This window comes from Lutjanus erythropterus, chromosome 6 (genome assembly GCF_056507025.1).
Source record: "Lutjanus erythropterus isolate fLutEry1 chromosome 6, fLutEry1.hap2, whole genome shotgun sequence".
Classification (NCBI taxonomy): Eukaryota; Metazoa; Chordata; class Actinopteri; order Lutjaniformes; family Lutjanidae; genus Lutjanus; species Lutjanus erythropterus.
In genome coordinates this window covers 15,734,742-15,755,815 of record NC_139322.1, presented here as the reverse complement: position 1 = coordinate 15,755,815, position 21,074 = coordinate 15,734,742, and the positions used below count along the sequence as shown (strand labels likewise).

Below are 21,074 nucleotides of genomic sequence, written 5' to 3'. Positions count from 1 at the left end.
TGGGTTAGCTGTTACTAGTATGTATGCTAAGCTATGCTAACTGATTGTGGCTCCAGCTTCATATTGAACTGACAGTTATAAATGTGGGTATATTTCTTCTCATCTAACACTCTGCAAGAAAGTGAATAATAGTGTTTCCCAAAATGTTAAACTATTCCTTTATGTTGCCTTTACATGGTTTGCATTTGACCCCTAGCTCACCAGGGTGCCTCTTTATCTCATATTTATGAAAAATGTGGATTCATGATTCATACCATGCATAAACTTGATAAAGTCTTTGTTTGCATCACCGATAAAAACAGTGTCAGTCAGTAAAATCTGTTAAGTCAAAGCTCAGTGTTGTGAGCTGGTCCATTGTGTTTGCTCAGTGTGTCCAGATAAAACATCTCTGCAGCCTCAAACACAAACTAGAAGCGTTTTGCTTTCCCACCAGCTGCTTATTTCCACGATTTGTGGTCACATTGTGAACCAGCTTTCCTCTCAGCGTCAGATTAGCAGGTTTCATAGATCCACTGCCTGTTTTTATCCTCAGCTTCCTCTCTCTGAGTCTCGGTTTCTCCTTCTCTCTCCTTCGGTGTCTCTCTCTCAAGCATGCTAATGTCCTTCTTGTTGCCTAGGTAACTATTATGGGACCCCCAAGCCGCCAAGGCAGCCCATCATTGGGACAGTGATTCTCAGTGATGCAGGCTCTCAGCAGTCAACCCCAAAGCGCACCAAGTCCTACAATGACATGCAAAACGTCCGAGTAGTGCCTGCTGACGACGACGATGACGACCAGGCCACGGAAATGAACAACAGTTTTACAGGTGAGGGCGTTGCTCCACCTCTCCAGCCCCTCTCTCTCTCTCTCTCTCTCTCTCTCTCTCTCTCTCTCTCTCTGTGTGTTGAAGTTTCTGTCTGTGCATGTGTAGTTTTCTCCATCTGTGCTGTGTTTGCTCTTGAGTGGATGCTTGTTTAAGAGTGTGTATGTATGCATGTGTGTGCCCAAGATTAGTGTGTATGTTTATGATCCTCTCCCATGTTGTACAGTGCTGGGTGTCTGGTGGTTACATCATGTCTTTGTGATGTTTATTCCTCTCCTGTGAGCCTCCAAACACTGCCACCTGCCTGTAAGGAGGGGAGGAAGTCGATTACAGGCCACAGTCACAAGATTCATCATTTTCTTTCCTTGCTAAAGGCCTCACATCCTCTCTTACCTTTATCTTATTTTTTTACTTTACTTGGTGTGCTCATTAAATTCCCTCTAACATGTGAACAAGTGTTATTTCTGCCTCAGGTGCTAATAGTATTTTCACACCAGATATTTCCCAGCAGAACTGCCATCTGCATGTTGATCAATTCCGTAAAAAAAATCTCAAAAATATAAACTGAATACATCTGTTTTTGCTCCCATTTTTTGCAAGTTGAAGTGAAAAATCTCTTAGACGTCTTCTATGCACACAGAATTTTTTGTTGTCTTAAATTTTGTTTTGTTGACAGGCTTTTTTTTAGATTGTTGCAGCCTTAAATGCCTGATTTCATGGCAGCTTTTCTAAAAACCTTAAATGCATGTTGCAAACTTTTTTTTTTTCACATGGGGGGTATTCCACAAAGAAGCAAAGTCTTTTTGGAGCTCAAATTCAGTCAAAACAACAAGCACAAAATTATAAAACATAAATGCACACAGAGAATTGAAAACATCAGTAACAGTGAACCTGTGACTAAATTTTAAAAAATTACAGAAAATCAGTTCATCAATGACATTTGTGCTGGTTACTGCTATGATGGATAAAACCTCAAATTTGTGGAGAAGTTTCAGTGAATTACAAAGTTGTGCAAAATTAATCGGTATTAGTTGAATTTGTGTCAACTGTCGCAATTGCAACATTGCAAATTCCTGGAGAGACTGAAAGATGTGCAGCTTTATCTTGAAAAAAGACATTTATTAGACACTGAACTGTGGATATTTCACATTGGGCTACAGATAATTATTTTTCAGGAGAGCAAAGTCATGACTCGCCCTTGTCTGATTGTCTTACTTTGATATCCTTACCCTGACCAATCACTCCACATGCTTAAATCTAATCAACCCAGTCATCAAAGATAACAAGTACTATCCAATCAGAAATAGGGCAGGCCATGACTTTGGCTATTTCACATAGAGCTACATATACCATTTTTTCCCCATAGTTCAGTGCCTAATAAAAGTCTTTTGTTATTATAAAACTGCACATTTTAGAGAGGCTTTTTATTGTGACCAGTCCAAAGCACACCTGTGCAACTTGGCAATGAAGATGTGCTCAATAAGAGATTTTTTGACAAATTCATGAACAAAATGTGAGAGAAACAAGCATTTTTGTACATAGATTTTTTACTTCAACTCTTGAAAAATGGGAGCGCAACAAAAGTCTTGTGTTTATATTTTTGTTTAAAAAAAAAGACTGGAGTAAATATGAGATTTTTCTTCTAAATCGTCACCTTTTCCTCTCGTTTAAGCTTGATCCTGTTTTTTAAGTGCAAGAGATGGTGTGTGTGTGTGTTTTTTCCCTCTCTTGATGCTCTGAATCTATGCCCTCTCTGTGTCCCCCTGCCAGGCTGTGTTGAATTAGCATTTGATCAACCCTGAAAAGCCCACGGAAGTGGTGGAGAACACTGGGCCAGAACTGGGGAGCAAGTGGGGATGGGGGGTTGGGCTCGCTAGCTTTAAGAAGAAAGAGGCTTATGGGTGGAGAGGTAAAACAGGGTGGGGGTCAGAAAGAGTTTGGGAACGACTGCTGATGAAAGAATTAGCATATTCCTGGGGTCCTTTCAGTACACTAGAAATGGGCGGGAGCAGATTGGGGGAAGGGGAAGTGCTGGGAGTTTAAGTTGCATGATGTGTGCTGAAGAATATTCAGAGTGACTTGTCTTCTTACTGCATTTGCTCTTTTCTTGCATGCACGTGACATAAACTGTGTTTTTGTTCTTTTTTTTGGTGTTTTTTGTTGTTCCGTGTTGTGCCCGTTGTGTTACCCAGGATCCTTAGTGCGTAGTCTCTTCCCCTCTCCTTTGTTGTGCACAGGTAACCCTAACGACCAGGACGAGAGCCGCGGCGGCATCCTCCGGCCGTACCCCGCACGTGACAATGCTCCATCCTGTGGTCTGAACAATGCGGCCACCTCCACCTCAGACAGTGGGCAGCAGACCCTCGCGGAACCACAGGTCTCTCCGGAAGACCCGCTGGGACCGCTGCCCGAGAACTGGGAGATGGCGTACACTGAGAACGGAGAGCTTTACTTCATAGAGTATGTATCGACAACCTGCACCATTTTACGGTTTGATCTGCTGCACATGCACTTGAATAAGCATTTCTCACTGTAGCTCATGCACTGTAAAAAAAAAAATAATAATAAGTTTGGAAAACTCAGAATTTCATGGCAGCTGTCTTCATTAAAATTTTGAGTTTTGAATCATGTTTGGAAGTTTTGAATTAAGCTCTTTCTTTTGTTCTTATGTTTAGATTATTTACTTTTCCTCTTAAATACTTGAATTTTGAGTTTTAGAAACCAAAAACTTTGTATTCCAAAAATTGTTGAGTAAATTCATCACTTTAGTTGCCAATTGTCCAAAGTACACAGGCATTTGACTTTGTGATACACTGCGGTGGAACAAAAATACATAAACAGTTTAAAGAGACTAACTTAAAAGGTTAAAAAGAATTATGTAAAATAAGAATACTATATACTATATGGGGGGTTTCTTAAAGGGACAGATCACCCCAAAAAATAAAAAATACATATTTCTGGAACTACTTTTTTCTGCAGTAGAATCTAACAGAACTACTTTCTGCTAGAACAAAAACTACTTCTTGCATGAAACTACTCATAACAAGATCTGTGGATCATTTTGAGTAAAATGAGAAACATTGCTGTTGAGTTCCATTTAGTCCAATTATATTGGAGAGAAGGCAAACATCTCTATGGCCAGTATCTCCAAACTCAACTGCAACTCACACCAAAGCAATCTAGATGGATAAATAAATATTTAATCTATCTTCAAAAAATTGGTGAAGATAGTTGCCTTGACATAATGCGTTTTCTGAACCTTCTTCAGTGTGTAGTAGTTTATGTTTTGTCTGTTTTACCTGCACTATTATAGCTTTTGTTCGTCCAGTGGCTTGTCTTCCCCCATGATTTGGTTTTTAGGCCTCTCCCCAGACAACCTGCCCAGCCCCCTGGGTGCCACTGCTTTCCTGTTAATCCCAGCATGTCCCGATCTCTAAAGGAGATCACATCCTGATCACCTGACTACCTCCACCTCTCTGTCCTCTCCACAGCACGGCAAAGGCACACCACCAGGACATGGCAGTGTATTTTCAGAGCTTGTATGTTCTTTTCTGCTATCACTGAATTACAGTTGTTGTTGTTTAACAATAGAGGGAAAAAGTCAGGTTGTTTATTGTTGTTATCCCGCCTGTTTCGCTTTGTTGTTCTCATTTCTCTTCGCAGCAGATGCCTGCTGTCCTCTGTAAACTTGCTGACGCGGTTTACTTTCTAAATCTTGTCGATGCATTCATGCACCCCTGCTGTGCTTTTATATGTCGGTTTGACGGCCTGTATTGAGCTGTTCTGTTGTCTTGTTTGTTTCCTCTCAGCCATAACACAAAGACCACATCATGGCTGGATCCTCGATGTCGAGACAAAGCCTCCAGGCCTCTGGAAGAGTGTGATGATGATGGTAAGCTGCTACGCATCATTTATATCGTAAAAGTTTACATTCACACGTTTGTGCAGTGGTTTAGGAATCAGTAGGTGGTGCTGGAGGTCTCATACATTGTGCTCCTCTTGTGTACTGAGTGTTGACATTGTTAATTTCCTTAATTATTCAGTAGTGTATTTATAAGACACAATTGATCATAGCTTTGATTTGTTCTTGATCAGCTGATCAGTTTATTTTGGAATGCAGCCTACATTTGCCTCAGTGTAAATAGCTGATTTTGTGTTCTTTAACAACTATTGTCACAGATGACAGATAAATTCCAAAACACAAAGAAATGTTTGAGAAATTCCAGTTAACTAGTTCAGAGTTAAAGCACAGTTTGCTAAATTGCACCATCAAGTGGTGAAATTTAAAGTGGCACGCTGCACTTTGGCACGTTGCTCACACTCCTGTGGGATGTTGTTTTATCCTGTTAATGTCAGTTTTGGAACTAAGGTGTTTCCCTGTTTGCCTTTCTCTGGACTGTCACTTCATTCTTTATTTGCTCTTGATTCCTCCACCCTCGACCCGCCTCTCCTCTGTTATCCATCCCTTTTTCTATTCTTCATTTTGTTTTCTTTGTTTCATCCTGCTTCAATCTTGGAGAAGAAGGGATACATACAGAGGAACTGGAAGCTGATCTAGGTAAGTTTTTTTTTTTTAATTTTAAAACAAAAGTTGTGCTGATTATTTACAAGATTATTTCACACAGTTATGACCTACCCATCTTTGAAAACTGACTGTACCACATTGTTTAAAACAATACAATACTAAGGGCACCTGAATCCAAATATGTTATTTGGGAAAGCACAAGTAATGCAAGAGAAAGTGGAAATATTGCTTGGGAAAAAAAGTCAGCTTCATGACTGAACTGTCGGTGCATCATATCATTGTGGATGGCCCATTCTGTTTGCAACAAAGAACTTCTTCAACTATTTTAACTAACTAGTCGTTTCATTTACTACACATTATTAAAAAGTGATCGCTATATTCTTTAGTTTAGTTCGTAGAGTTAGCGCACTGCAGGCAGCCGTGTGAGAGCTGTCACTCAAAGAAAGTCTCGCATCAAGGAGGAACAGGCCGAGCTAGTGAGACGAAATCCCTGTGTCTCAGCTGGCTTTGATTTCTCTCAAACCCCTGCAACATATCCTACATCAAAATGAAGCTTAGACCTCGTACAAAAAGCTCAGAGACATGCTCAAAAGACTGTTTTGATTTATAAAGCTTCATTTTTCTAGTTCTAACTGACTGGTCAATGTCTCACAGTTCATTTAGGGTTGCTGGTGGTGGGGTTCAGACGGTGCCTAAACAATTCAAATTAAAAATAAAAAAGAGATAAGCAGTACAGTATGAGGATGTGGAGATATATTTCATAGCTGATTGTATGCAGATATCAAATGAATTAAAAGCTTTGAAGGCAGAACAACTGCATTGCCAATGAATATCAGGTTAGTAAATACAACTTTTGTCAGTTTTAAAGTGACTTCTGGTATAAGCCATGCTCACTTCCAGTCCAGACAGATAATTTTGTTGGTTAAACAGATACAGATAATAACGTCTCTGCGCACCTCTAGTTATAATGTTTGTACTTTGCGCTCTACCAGCTTTCAGTAACAGAGCTGTGACATGATAGATGATTGTGGCAGCTGCAGAGAGCCGCCCTGCATGTTGACAGTCAGTGGTGGTAATGTGCAGTAATCGCAATATTACTGAAAAAGAGAAAAAGAAGACTCCAAGCTAATGTAAACAATGCAGCTTTCATAAAAACAAACGTCAGCATGGATTCAATATGTTTGTTAGACCCCGAGGATACACACAATGTGTTTTGCTGAGAACTGTAAATGTAAACAAATCTGTATTTGTTTACCAAAAACTCCATAGAGTAACTGCAAGGCAGAATGGATTCACTCCACATTCCTGCAGGGATGTTTAGAGATGGCGAATAAATGCATCAGATGTAAACCTGACCGTTATAAGTTACGTCTGTCTCCATGTCAAAGGTGACTTAAATGTTTTTGACAGGTGGTTTTTATTACATTTCTTGCTCTGCTGCTCCTCTAGAGTTTCAGCTTATAATGGAGCCTCATGGTATCGATCTCTAGCATATTGAGATATACTGTACTGTCTGTGGTTTAGTTATACGTTGTTGATCATAGTTTGGCCTTTAATTCTAATAAAGAATGAAGGTAGATCATTCAATTTTCCTTTGATGTAAACAACAGTATTCATACCTCCTCACAGTTCATAGCTTGAATAACAGGAGCTCTTTGTCTCGGATGCACAAAAACACATTTAGACCATGTTCTGCTGGAGGTTTAGCTGAGGACTCAGGCTGATATATGGCTCAGCTCCCGATTCTCACCCCACTCGCAGGTAGCACAAACAACCCTGTAATGGAACGAGCGCTCAGTCTCAAGCAAGGCCTTGGATGTCTGGCTGTGAGCCTTTATTATTGCTGGCTGCTCAGATGCAGACAGTCTGTGATTATTGATTGTGAAATCCAGTCTCTTATAAAAGTGTTTACTGGACTAGAGAGAAGCCCACAGGAACACAAGGGCGTAATGTCTTTGTCTGAAATCAAATACAGTGAGGAGGTGGACGGAGATGCCAGCATCTTAATGGGAATGTGTCAGTTTGATCGGCCTCATTTGTCCGCCTGTTCCCAGAGTGCTTAGCTGTGTGTCCGATGTGTACAGGCGTGTTCGCAGAGCGAGGCAATTTTGAGCAGAATGTGGTAATATTTATTAGGAGAATTACATGCAGACAGTTAGATGTTTGCCCTTTTGTTTTTAAATTAAATACAGTCAATTTATGTGTAGAGATTAGTTTTAAGTTGTGTAACATCTTTGCTTTAACCCAGTTTTTCTGAGAACGTTTAGACAAAATGAGTACAATAAAAGAGACTGTAGGCGGCACGCAGGTCATAATTTAGTTTATGATAAGATTTACACGTAGGTACAAGTCATGTGTTAGCTAGATTAAATCAGTCAAACTTTATTGGCCAAGCACGTGCACGCATACGAGGAAATTTTGTTTTCCGTTTGATTGGAAAATATTGGTAAATATTCTTAAAAAGTGCTTCTGGCACAGCTAGAATCCTCTGTACCTGACCAGAGGCCAATTTGGGCTTGAAACTTTGTACTTTCATTACAGTTGTAAAACATTTTAAAGAACCATTAAATTGTGTTGCGAGTCCCTGGCAGCTTTAATTGTCAGAAATTATCGGGTTGTACAGAAGTAAATTAAGTAATGAAATTTTTCTTTGCTTTTGATCCTATTTTGGTGATTATGGGAAAATTCAAAACAGCAAAATGCAGTGCCATAAAAACAGAAAGACCCGGTCAACCATGCTTATGAACATAGTAAAACAGATCGAATATCTTACTCAAAACAACAAGGAAAACAGTGAAAACTAGAAGCCGAGGCCAAATGTACAAATGTAAAAATATAATTTGTGTACCTGCCCTGTGATTCGTATCCACACCAAAGTTTAAAGGGTTATTGCTTGGCCTTTGCTACACTTCATGGAAATCGGGCCAGGAGTCCATAATCCTGCTGGCAAACAGGAACGAAAAATTTACCTCCTTAGTTATGTTTGGTGAGGGATTCTCTATAATCAGAGACATAAGATTTGATCTACTATAATTTTGCAGACTATTTCTACTGTAGCCAGAGTTGTGTAGCACTGCTTTTAAAAGTAACTTGTTACATTACATCATTATTGAAAGTGACTTCTTAGAGTACTTTTGCCAAAAGTGAAACCTCTTTGTGATTCCTTGCATATGTTGGCTATATTGTCCAGAGGGAATGTAGCTTAGGGTCGGGCGATGTCAAGCAAATTGGTATTAGTGTGGAGTGAAACACTGCTAATAGAGGGTGACATGGGTTTTTCTTGGGGGAGGGTGCATCGATTCGCGGTCTGAAAACAGAAAAGCCGACTTGCTCACCGCTTGAGTCACTGCCACCTCCCACTATCTCTCTGACGGCAACCTCCAACTCTCTCACTCAGCCAAGAAAACTCTCCAGCGAAATGTCCAGCAGCAGCAGCTTCTTTTTATTTTCGCACCCACATGTCAAAAACAGAACAAAACACCTGCCTCATGGCAACTCTGAGGGGACACACCACCTCACCTCAAATATAGAAGGCTTTTAGAATCACAATGTTATGATGGTAGAGGGTTCAGCGGGCGATGACTGTCAGCCATTGTCCATCAGCCCAACCCCATACTGTAGGTCTACCTTTGAATATATTGACTGTACCGCCATTGCAAAGCCTACAGCCCATGATCTGTCACTCTGCAAGCTAATAACGGTAATGACAGATCCCCCGTTACAGGTGATTACAAGTAAACATAAAAGGTATGGGGCCCTGTGCATACAGCCTAACAAGTTCACGCAACGTAATATTTTTGCAATTCAACTGGAATGAAAAAAAGTAGAATTATTTGAAATACATGAAAGTAAATAAAGTAAAAACTGAAACACATGCCTGCATAAAACCTAGAAAATGCACAGGCCAATGCTCTCTGTAGTTTACTCTTTTATAGCACAGGAGAAGTTTTTCAAAACGTGGGTCAGATATTCAATTCCTCTGATGAGACTTCCAAGGTTAAAAAGCCTTCCAAAGGCCCACTAGACGGTTGCTGTATTGACTCAAAGAAAGATTTGTTCATAGGGAATCTGTTCAATACACCCGTCTCCAGATTCAACCTTATATTGCAGTGTCAGCCAAGATCATAGGCTGTCTGTCCTCTGTCTCAGATGCGAAAAAGTCCCCCTCAGAGTTTCCTCTGGTGTCAGCACGGGCGGCGGTAGAAATGTAATAGTAATGGGCTGCTGATTTGAAAACAAAACTGAGTACTTTAATTACAACACCAATGTGTTATGTTAATCATTACAAGAGCAGAGTAATCTGAGTACTCTGACAGGTTACTTTGTGGGGTGTTACTCCAACTCCAACTCCGACTGTAACTGTAGTAAGATGACTATGTCGCTACGTTGAATGTTTGGGAGTCAGGTCAACCTCACTATGTCACTCAGCTCTGTTAATGACCAATGTCAAAGCGTTATTATTCTGTTATTCAGTGTTTAATGTTGTGTGTCGTCTGTATTGCAGAGCTGCCTCCAGGATGGGAGAGGATAGAAGACCCAGTTTACGGGGTGTACTATGTAGAGTAAGTCGATCACCTCACAAAAAAATTACCCCCTTATAAATCCTTTCTCCCCCTCAGTGAACCTTCACTTTGATTAGAGAACATTTGATGGAGCTTTGATATAATATCTCACTGTCATTTCTTCTTTTTTCTAATTAGTCTTTACTGGTATCGTTTTGTGTCCTCTCCCTCCCTCCCTGTCTGTCTGCCTGCCTCAGTCATATAAACAGGAAGACCCAGTATGAGAACCCAGTGTTGGAGGCGCGGCGTCGGAAAATCCTGGAGCAGCAGCAACAGCCGCAGCCTCCAGAAGGTGAGCGGTATATTCGAGGTTCGTTTCCTGCCCTGGCACGGCACCATTTCTTTCTTTCTTCATGTCTGTGAGTGTCATGTCCTTCTAGTGCGTCCAGTGCTCTCCTGGGTTTGGGCCAGACTCTCACTCTATTCTTTCTGCTGACTTTAACTTTCCAAGACATGACAAAATATTATTCACTAAATGCTAATTCTGATATTCATTAGGACTAAATTTTATTAAAATAGAGCTGGCCCAAGCCCTGGTGTCGTCTTTGGTGTTTAGGTTTTAATTTATGTGATTTTAAATCATAAATGCTGTATATCATTTTGTATTTGATCATTTAATTTGCTTTACCATGAAACCGCGAGGAAGAGATTTTACTTTTGCCCAGAGGTTTTCAAACTGTCGCAGGATACTTGAAGGCAGGACATGGGGGGAGAGATGTGATTTTAAGAATACGGTGTGAGGTGAAAGAGACAGGTACTTCTGAAAACAATAGGAGGTTAGTTATTGTAGTTTGGCCTGTTGAGTTTGTCCATTCATCAACACGGTCAGGAGTTGGAGCTGCAGCTGTGACACACTGCTAATTGAGGCAATTAAGTTACTTTAAAACTCTTAGCGCAAAATTGCTGCAACTTGTGTCACACACAAACATGAAACACATAATTTTAGATTTAGTATGACTTCTATTTCCCAAGGATGCCATTATCCCCAGTCTCCATCTAAAATAATTGTCCACAAATCTGCTTAGAAATCACTGAGAAATGCTCCTTGTAACTCTTATCACATTTTAAAAGTTTCTTTAGTATCAAAGTAATTCAGTGATAGTTCTCTGTACATCCATGCATAGTTAGCCAATAGGAACTGCAAGTAGCTAACTCGGCATACTTTTAATAATGTCAAGCTGCAGCCCGCACCTAACTCTGAATCCATGGCAACATTATACTGCAAAATCTGTCAAACTGACATCTGAACATTTAAGCTGTCTTCACATGGTAATAAGTTTGCTCTTGGCTGGCCGCGAGGTACCGCAACTCTGACACACTTTTCCTCCATGGCTTTGAAGGGTCAGTGGCAGCCGAGGTCAAAGTTGAAATAATACGACTGATGAATGTGTCGATTTTGAGCCTTGTTGGGTGTGACCTCTCACCCCACAGGATAACAATGGCACAGTGGTTTTACATCTGATCATGTGAGGGCACCATTAGAGCATGATTGTCCCCCAAATAGAAGCAAGATAAAGCATAATAATAAGAGTGTTGACATCCATAAATATGAACGTTTTTCTTGTTGCATTATCTTCTGTTTGCTTGTTAAATTGCTGGAACATTCTCATCTGTCCCTTCATACACAGATGTTTTTGTTGAAAACCTCTGGGCATACAGGCACAAGTGTCTCAGTTTGTTTAGAGGGGGTCCCATAGCGTCATCATTAAAACCCCTGCTTTATTTGGACTGCGATGTCATAACATTTAAACTGTTTTGCTACATTATCATTGCTGAGATGAAATTTATTTTTTTTGACATTACAACACTTACAAAAGTATCATACAAAGTGAGGAGCTAATTACAACTCAGCCTTTGAAATGAATTAGATGGCAAGTATCTACAGTATGTGCTTAAAGCTCTGTGTCTGTGTCTTGCTGTTATATGTATATGTATATGTGTGCAGTATGTAAATACACCTTTATGTTGAGTGTGGGTGGATTAATGTGCGTGATTGTGTCTGTGCAGAATGGATAGAGGAGCACTCCTCAGCAGCGGCTCCGTTAGCAAACTACGCTCCAAACCACCTGGAGACCTACAGGGACCCGCAGGTCCCACCAACTCTACCTCCCGGCCCTGCAGGAGTCAAACGTAAATCTTTATGTTTAATGTTGACGCTGTACTCATTACTACTGTTTGATTTTTATATCGAGTTCTTGACAGAAGCCAAAACATGTAGCTCAGATGAAAACCAGAAAACAAAAGAAGCAATTTGAAAAACATTTACATCTGCATTGAAAATTCCAACTGTGCTTTGACAATTTGTTCTCCATTTTCCGGGCAGAAAACACATTTAATTTCTGCTGAATTGCTCACCAACAGTTCTGGAAACTGCTGCATGTGAAAGTGACAAGACATTTCAAACTGTCAAAGCTGTCCTTGTATCAGCAAACACTTCTACATTTGAGGAATCAGATGTTGTTAAGTCCTAACCCTCCCCTCTCAGCTTGCAGATTTCTCCACATATAAGAAAGCAGTCTACAACGTATGATCCTGATCTCAGAGAAATCATTACCACTTTATCTACAAAACCTTACTCAAGAATGTTGAATGACAAATATGTGGATGGACACATGGGTAGTAAGTTTTTTTTCTCCGCTGCTCTTCAGGAGGGAAGCCTTTCTTCACGAGAAACCCGGCAGAGCTGAAAGGAACCTTCATCAACACAAAGCTGAAGAAGAGCCGCCGCGGCTTCGGCTTCACTGTGGTCGGAGGTGACGAGCCGGACGAGTTTCTACAGATCAAAAGTCTGGTGCTGGATGGGCCTGCAGCCGTGGATGGCAAGATGGAGACAGGTGCAGTACATGACCACCGTCCACAGGGGGCACTGTTTTCATTCAACAACACACATTAGTAGAGTTCTCCGCTACATCCATCCATTTTCTGTGCTACATATGGGTCCAGTTCCAGTGCCCCCTCTTGTGCACTTTCAGAGTTTGACACTCCAGAAAAGTTCATGAGGGCTCGGAGCCATCCCACCGTGAATTTATAAAGTGCTGAAGGGGTTCTCTGATTGATTTTTAAAGCCCTTTTTGCACACTTTCCATAACTCTGCAACTTGACAGACCTTGCTTAAGGGAAAACCCATTGTGCAAACTAATGTGATGTTAAAATGACAATGACAGAGGAATTGTGCATTGTAAAAAAAAGAAAAATTAAAGGCATATTATGTCACATTTTCCTAAAAAATAATGTATAGACTCATATAAAGATATAAGATTAGCTCTAAATCATCATTTACGACCCACTAGAAGTGTGTGGTGGTGTCTATCTGCAGAGACTCAATCCTTTGCCTGTATTTCCTTATTTTCTGATTATTTTGCTGTGCTTGGGACCCTCAAAAGTCAAAACCTCAAAATCTTCCTGATGCATTTACGAAGAGCTCGGACAAATCCTACTGATTCTACCTCTAACAAAACATGCAGGAATCTCAAGATGACATTTTCCTCTTAAACACACATCGATAACCAACACTGTTTTTGTCTTACGATAACTTGATAGTGACAAACAAATATTTTGATTTGGTCCAACTATACTGTTTAAGCCATCACCAAACGCAAACAACCAACACTCCAGTTCATTAAACTACACACAGTCTGAAATATCTGCCTCGCACCTGACTGTGCATAGAAATGTCTCTATCCAGGTAATATGATTTCACAAAGTGCCGTCCAACTCCTCACACAGTAACAGTGATGTCACAGGGGATGGCGATTAAAGGGGAACTCCACCAATTTTACACATCAAAGTCCGTTCACAGGTCTAGGGAAGTACTGCTGCATATGTGAAAAAAAGTTGTCTAAAGTCTTTTGAGGCTCCAGAGGGAGCCATGTGAAGTCTGATAAATTGCCTCTAGTGATGTCATTTTAGGTCACATCAGGTAGCACTGAATACTAATGAAAAAAGTCTTGGGGTGTGGAGTTGGGAAGAAGTGAGCTTACCAGAGCTCTACAACCATAACACCTAAATGTCATGCTGCTGACAACTCGGAACTCAAGAATTTCCGATCTCCTCCTAGAAAATGTACAGTAGAAGGGTACTCAAAGTTCCTGTCTGTTAACTCAGGGCAAATTCTGCAATCCATTGCCAGTCAGAGGTCAGTAGTTCCAATTGTGATCGATATTGTGACCCACTGCATCCACTCAGTAGACCACGTAGTATGGAATATGTTGCTAATGTTATAAGGTAGCTAGTTCAGTCTAAAAACAAAAATAAAATGTACAACTATAATAGCGTCTCTTACTCAGGCGTAATTTTTGCCCCATTTTGTTTATATGGAAGGAGGCTACACTGCAGAGAGTTCAATTGTGTGTACACTTGCCAAAGAAACATCAGTTTGTTACATTTAGCCATGTTTTTGCTTATGTTTGGCATTGTGCACCTGGCTATTGGATACTTAAACTGGGAAATTCTGACCTCCGACCTGGAATGTTGCATCTATCCAAAGTGAGTGGAGTTGCATTGTGGGTAATGTAGATGTCAGGCTTGGACAAGAAAGGAGAATGTGCAGAATAAAAACAGTTTTAAAACAGACAGTATCTCTGATTCTGCTGGAACAATTTTAATTCTTTTTTGTTTTATTTCTGTCCATTGCAACACTAAACGGGGGCAGAGCACAAAATTCTGTACCCCATAAACAGACATTCCACATGGGCCCCTCCCCACATTCACGGCTATTCATTCTAGTGTCTTTGTGAGCCCTGCATGCTCAATCCGCTTTTAACCCCAGTCGGACACCCTTGAAGCTAAATGCTAAATCTGTGGATAACTCTTTTAATGTCTGAGGGATCAGTGCTTAGGGGTTAGGGGGTACATTGGAACTGGGCCACACAGTTCAGGATTGCAGGGGGTTGGACCATATCCCAGCAAAAACTGAGAGGCCTACAGGCACTGTAATATTCATTAAATTGAATAATGGAATTTAAACAGAAGAATAATAGAGAATAACACCAGCAGTGTTTAAAAATAACCATTTGACTTGATATATTAAATTCAAAGCCCACTAGATAACTGTTAACTGTGTAAATGAAAGCATCATGAACAGTATACTTTTCCTTGGTGCAGGTGACGTGATCGTCAGTGTGAATGACACCATCGTGTTGGGCTACACCCACGCTCAGGTGGTGAAGATCTTCCAATCCATCCCCATCGGTTCCATGGTGGACCTGGCCTTATGCCGTGGCTACCCGCTGCCCTTTGACCCCGATGACCCCAACACCAGCTTGGTGACCTCAGTGGCGATCTTGGACAAGGAGCCTATCATTGTCAACGGACAGGAGACGTTCGACTCGCCTTCCAACCAGGCTGGACCCGTTAACGGCATGAGGGAGCCGCGGCCGCACAGCCCCTCGGCCGAGGTGGCGTCTAACGGCTCGCACGGCTACTCCAGCGACGTGGTCACCCTGGCGTCATCCATAGCCACCCAGCCCGAGCTGATCACCATCCACATGGAGAAGGGCGACAAAGGATTTGGCTTCACTATTGCCGACAGCCTGACGGGAGGCGGGCAGAGGGTCAAGCAGATAGTGGACTACCCACGCTGCCGTGGCCTCAAGGAGGGGGATATTCTGATGGAGGTCAACAAGAGAAACGTCCAGAATATGAGCCACAATCAGGTGGTGGACCTGCTGAGCAAATGTCCCCGAGGCAGTGAGGTCACCATGCTGGTGCAGAGAGGTATGTCTTACATCTTGATGTCACCTATTTGTCAGCAGGGGCGGATAAACAGATGCAGGAGCTCAAGTTTTGACATGAAAGGATGCTTGATGAAGCGAAAAGAAAAGAATGCGGCGTTGTCTGCTCAACAGACAACAGCTTGACTAGTTGGCGTGGAAAGAGTGACATAATGAGAAAGCAGGAGAGAAAAGTGAGGAAGAGAGTGGGCGGCAGGTTGAAAATGCTCGGACGGGATGGGATGAAACGAGGAGAGGCAAAGAGACGATGGGCTGAGTTAGCATAGCAGTCGATGAGCAGATGAGTGTGGGAAGGAGTGGGAGGCGAGATGGATGAATGAGAGGGGAGGGGAGGAGGAGCACATTAGGTCAGGGACTTGTATATGCCATGAATACGGATGCGGCTGAATTGTACCTCAGAGACTTTGTTGGTCTTCATGTTTGCAATTGCCTTATGTTCCCTGTGATAAGTGGGTATTGTGAGGGGTTTGATTATATTTTGAAAATACTGGAAAGAATAAGTGAGAGGAGATTAGAGTCTAAAAATGACTGCATGTTACCTTGTTTTTAATTAGAAAATTGAGAATTCAGTTGGCTTACACATACTTAGAGCTGGGTATCATTTGTTTTGTTTTTTTCAATGTCTGTGCTAAAATTATACTTTAAAAATGATCCCATTACCTAAATGGTGCCTGAAGCGATACTTCTTTTTTTTTTACAAAAAAGACCCACAAAATAACTGTTGGCAACACCGAAGAACAGTTTTTGTCATTGCTAAGGCAGATTTGGACCTAAAATTGAACAGTATATTAACTGTTAACAGTTTAAAGTTGACTAAAATATATAAATAAATATAAAATGATTCTTCCATCGTTCACACACAATTGTTTTTAAACATTTGTTGCACGTCTCGTCGATTGTTAGAATCCTTTTGAGTGAAATACAACCACACTTGAGACCATTTTTACCATGTTTAAGGTAGAACTAGCTAACGCAAGGCTAATGTTACCTGCTTCCAGAGCCGTGCATAATGAGCGCTGCTGTAATGTTAACTAACAGGTTGGTTATGCATCAGTAAAGTTCAAACCAGAGGACAATCATTTCAGTTGTCAACTAACCATAATGAGGCATCATAATCTGTGCTGTGATTTGGTCAGACAGGATCTGGTGACAAATTGGCACCATGTTTCTTTACTCAACCCCAGTTATATGTATGTTTTCTTATATAATCACATTGTAATAATATGGATTTTTAATGGTGGATGCTACTTTCTGTGGATTCTCAGCCTGTTCATGTTCCTACACGCCACACTTTTGGCCTGAAATGACCCCAAGATAAATGTTCCTCTCACTGAAATGTCAAAACAAAACAAATTGTTTGCCAGAGTGTAAAGTATCTATGCTGACACTGAATGACACTCGAGGTCCCTCATTTGCGTCCAGTCCTTATTGTTGTTAAATTGCAGTCCATGCCGGCCGACCCTGATCTCTATTAGTGGCAGGTTGGGATATGCACCCCACATCAATTATGCCCTCTAATGAGTTGACCTTGTGCACTGCTGCTGGAATAACGCTGCTGTATTGTGCTAAATGTCAGCATCATTATCGGCCTGTGCAAGTGTGTCTTGAAAGACAGAGAGAATGATCCGGATGCAGGGCAGTATTCCCGCTACCAGAGCATGGAGGGGGAGCTACAAAGACAGACAGAGCAAGACGGAGAGGAAATAAAGGAGAGGATAAGTGGGAAGGAGGCTCATCGGGGCAGGCAGGGCGGCTGACAGTAGCGTTGATCATCTCTGTTAACTTTGACACTGGCCAGTCAGTTTTATGAGCTATGGTGAACCAGCCAGGTGATGAGGGACAGAAACTGCACACAGTATTTAGATTAATAAGCTGCTATCTTAATAGTTATAAGTAAGGCTGAGTATTACTTGAAATACGAAACGTGAGCTTTGTTTTACAAAAGAAGTCAAATATCTTAAATGTTAAGTGTTGCCTAATACAAGCAGGTTTACAACAGTTTAGCTGCAATAAAATACTAAATTGGCAAAGTTATGGTTTAAATCAGAAAATGTTTGATCAAAGAAAGAAGAGTATGAGCGCTGCATGCATGCCTTTGGTGACAGTTGCCTACTGATTCACAATATTGAAGTTTGATACGTAGCCTTTAGAGTCTTTTAAGAGCCATTTCAACCTGTAAATTGTATTCTTCAAAAACCAAACTGTATTTAAAATGCCACTGAAATGTGTAGCACTTTGTACATTATGAACACTGCACAATAACCTATAAAACATGACAACAATTTATTAAGAGGTATATTTTCAGACAGAGCAGGATAACAGAGTCTGCAGGTAAACAGTGTCATATTGCCTTGCAGAGTGTGGCTAATGTTAACAGTGCTAGCGCCAGCAGCCTGCTCTCCTTGCAGGTTAACGTCCACGTTTCTGCACTGAACACATTGCTGTGACCAAGTGGTTATAATGGCAGCTTAACCCAGCACAGCCAACATACAAATCTTATTTTCATTTTCTGGTATAAATGATACAGATTCAAAGTGGGAAATGAGTCTGATATTTCGTGCTCGAAAATTTTGTTGAAATGTTAAGTCGATCAGTGCCCTTCACACCATGTGATTCTGGGCTGTGATTAAAGTTGACAATCATGAGAGAAAGATGGCAGAATCTTTAGTCGTCAGTCCAAGATCTCACTTTTAGTCCACTGACAATCTATCTGGAGCTTTGACGACCAAAGACAGCCTGTGGCAAAACTCAAACTCAAATTAAGGACTTAATAACTTATGTTAATGTGATGAAATGATCCATCTTCACAAACCAAAAAGTCAAAATACAACACAAAATGACATAGAATACACAGGCCAGCACAATATTTTATGAGTGCCATTTTTAGCACAAAGATTAAGGTGATAAAAAACAAAACGCGCACACACAAACCAAAACAAGTTTGTGGCACTCTGGCAAAGGAGAAAACCTGGCAAAGCTACATTTTCAAAATAGAAGATACTGTACAGTCTGACACAGATCAGGTCTGATAATTTATTGGATCCACTTCACACATTGTGACATGCAATGAACTCATGCGATCTTTCAGTATAAATGCGTCTTTACGTGACTGACAGTAAATTAATCAACAACAACGAGTCAACAACGCTTCTCGAATATGCTTCTTTTCCGTTTTTAACATCGTTTGTTGAATGTCTTAACATAAAACACCCAATCTGAAGATGTCACTTTGTGTTTTGGGAAATTGTGATGGGCATTTTTCAGCATTTTCTGACATTTTCTTGACTCAACAACTTGCCTGATGAATCCAAAACCTACATCACAGAATAATCAGCACTGAAAATAATCATTAGGTGCAGCTGTACTCCACAATAACATTTCTTGGGGCTGAGATGTGTGCTCGGCTTTCTTTCTGAGAATGATGCGGTGACCTTTCAAGTGATCGCTAGCAGCTAGCGCATAATCATTCACAAACAACAATTATGGGAGCTAAGAGGAGTGAGGTAAAGCAGATAAGAAGAGAGAGGCAAGGATGAGAAATGGGAGGACGAGGGATCATGTTTTGAGAAAGTGGAGGTGGAGGATTAGAGGAGAGAGTGTGAGATTTGCTGAACAGCGCTGTAAGTTCAGCGAGGGGAGCGTGCATGAGGGGATTGGTTTAGAGAAGTATAGGAAGAGGAGGAGGAAGAGGAGGAGGAGGAGGAACAAGGTGGACTTCAGCTGGAGGAGAAGAGGCCTTAATCTGTTCATCTGTGACTCATCAATCTGCACTGTCTGACTCAGAGTCAGCAGTCAGTTTTTAAAAGAGGGCACAAAGCGCAAGGTCAAACAAACAAAACATCACACAATCATTTTTCTTTCTCTCAAACGTGATGGTTATTTCAGCATGTATCCCACAGCAATAGTTATATTCTAATCAGGCCAGGCAATGTATCGATATTATATCAATATAATGATATGAGAGTAAATATGATTTTCGATTTTGGATATCGTTATATCATAGTATAGCAGAAATGTTGTGTTTTCATCGTTTTAAAGGCTGCGTTACAGTTCAGTAATGTAATTTTCTGAACTTATCAGACTGTTCTTGCTGTTCTGTTATTACTTTTACCCACTTTGTCAATATATCCACGTTAGTGATGATTATTTATCATGTTCTAATTCTGTTAAGGGAGCAATATGTAACAATTGCACATCCAAATAATATAGTTGGAGTCATGGACTGTGTATTAAATAGGCTGAAATCCTATTTAATACACAGTCCACGGTTGAAGCAAGTTCTAAAAGATTATTAATGATTTCTTACAACTCATAAACCAACACTAACTTATTCAGCATTAATATGAACTGAAACAAAAACACAAGCTATGTACTGGAATACAAATTTCAAAGGACGCTGTGGCTGCAGCATTGTCGTCAGAGGAGCGAATATTTCGACTTTAATCTTTGATGACATATCATGATCACTTTATGATTTATTACAGCTCCCAACAATATGGTTTTAATATAACTATCAAGGTATTAGGTTAAAATATCGTGGTATTTGATCTTTACCATGTCACCAAGCCATATTTCTACTGCCATATATGATTTGTGTTACAGAAGTTCTTATGCAATGTTAAATTTATAAATAAATCCTTATAGTGATTCAGATGGGACTGTATTATCAGATGTGCATGACAAAGAGAGAAAACCTTCCTTCCTTTTGTAACACAAGAACAGTTTATCCCAGCAGGCAGCATCACTCTGAACTGAACAGTGTCAGAATAGTTTGCTTGTAGCTTATCTCAGATCGGTACACTGTAATTTCAGAAGCCCAAGTAAAAATTCAGATGTGTTTTGTCACAGAGCGTTTGCAGAAGGCTGTAGTGGCATTACCTTAATGCTTCCTGATCGGTGATTCAGAAATGAACAACACTACATTTGGTTTTAGGATTGCCCCACAAATGTTCTCTATTGTTTCAATTTGGTGGTTGTCAAACACTTAGAGGAGGGGAGAACAGCAACATGGAATTTGTGCAATGAAAAACGACAAGAGGTGGAATAGGTTGTTGTGGTAATGAAGGAAGTAGCTGCTAAAGGACTGTGTAGATTCAAGATTCAAGAACTTTATTGTTTGTTCACAACCCAAAGATGTCCAGTTTACTGTCATAAAGGACTCAAACGACAGAAAATATTAACATTTCAGAAGCTGAAATCAGAGAATTTGAACACGTCTTCTTATAAAATGACTCAAAACGATAACGCAGTCATCAAAATAACTGGCAATTAATTTGACAATTGACAATCAATTAATCAACTAATCGTAGCAGGTCTAAGTAAGATACATGTAATACAACAATGAGGTGTGAAAGCACAAAAGCGATCAATGTATTGGAGTTGGTGTGGTTAGTGTCGAAATATTACATATAGCGGTTTTAAAGTATCATGTGAGTAGATATCGCACAGTACA

At 40.6% G+C, this 21,074-nt stretch overlaps 1 protein-coding gene across 11 annotated transcripts in view; it reads left to right on the top strand.

Moving 5' to 3' along the window:
- Positions 1-21,074, top strand: part of LOC146325064 (membrane-associated guanylate kinase, WW and PDZ domain-containing protein 1-like) — a 136,980-nt gene that overhangs the window by 83,718 nt on the left and 32,188 nt on the right. For 4 of the 11 annotated variants that reach the window (XM_084720783.1, XM_084720780.1, XM_084720790.1 and 1 more), the window contains 10 exons: positions 618-806; positions 2,996-3,263; positions 4,295-4,342; positions 4,613-4,695; positions 5,323-5,361; positions 9,833-9,890; positions 10,088-10,200; positions 11,898-12,020; positions 12,539-12,724; positions 14,994-15,605. In XM_084720783.1, coding sequence (XP_084576909.1) covers positions 618-806; positions 2,996-3,263; positions 4,295-4,342; positions 4,613-4,695; positions 5,323-5,361; positions 9,833-9,890; positions 10,088-10,200; positions 11,898-12,020; positions 12,539-12,724; positions 14,994-15,605 — 1,719 coding nt within the window. The remainder of the gene's footprint in view (positions 1-617; positions 807-2,995; positions 3,264-4,294; positions 4,343-4,612; positions 4,696-5,322; positions 5,362-9,832; positions 9,891-10,087; positions 10,201-11,897; positions 12,021-12,538; positions 12,725-14,993; positions 15,606-21,074) is intronic. The other 7 variants (XM_084720781.1, XM_084720782.1, XM_084720784.1 and 4 more) reach the window with 7 other exon arrangements.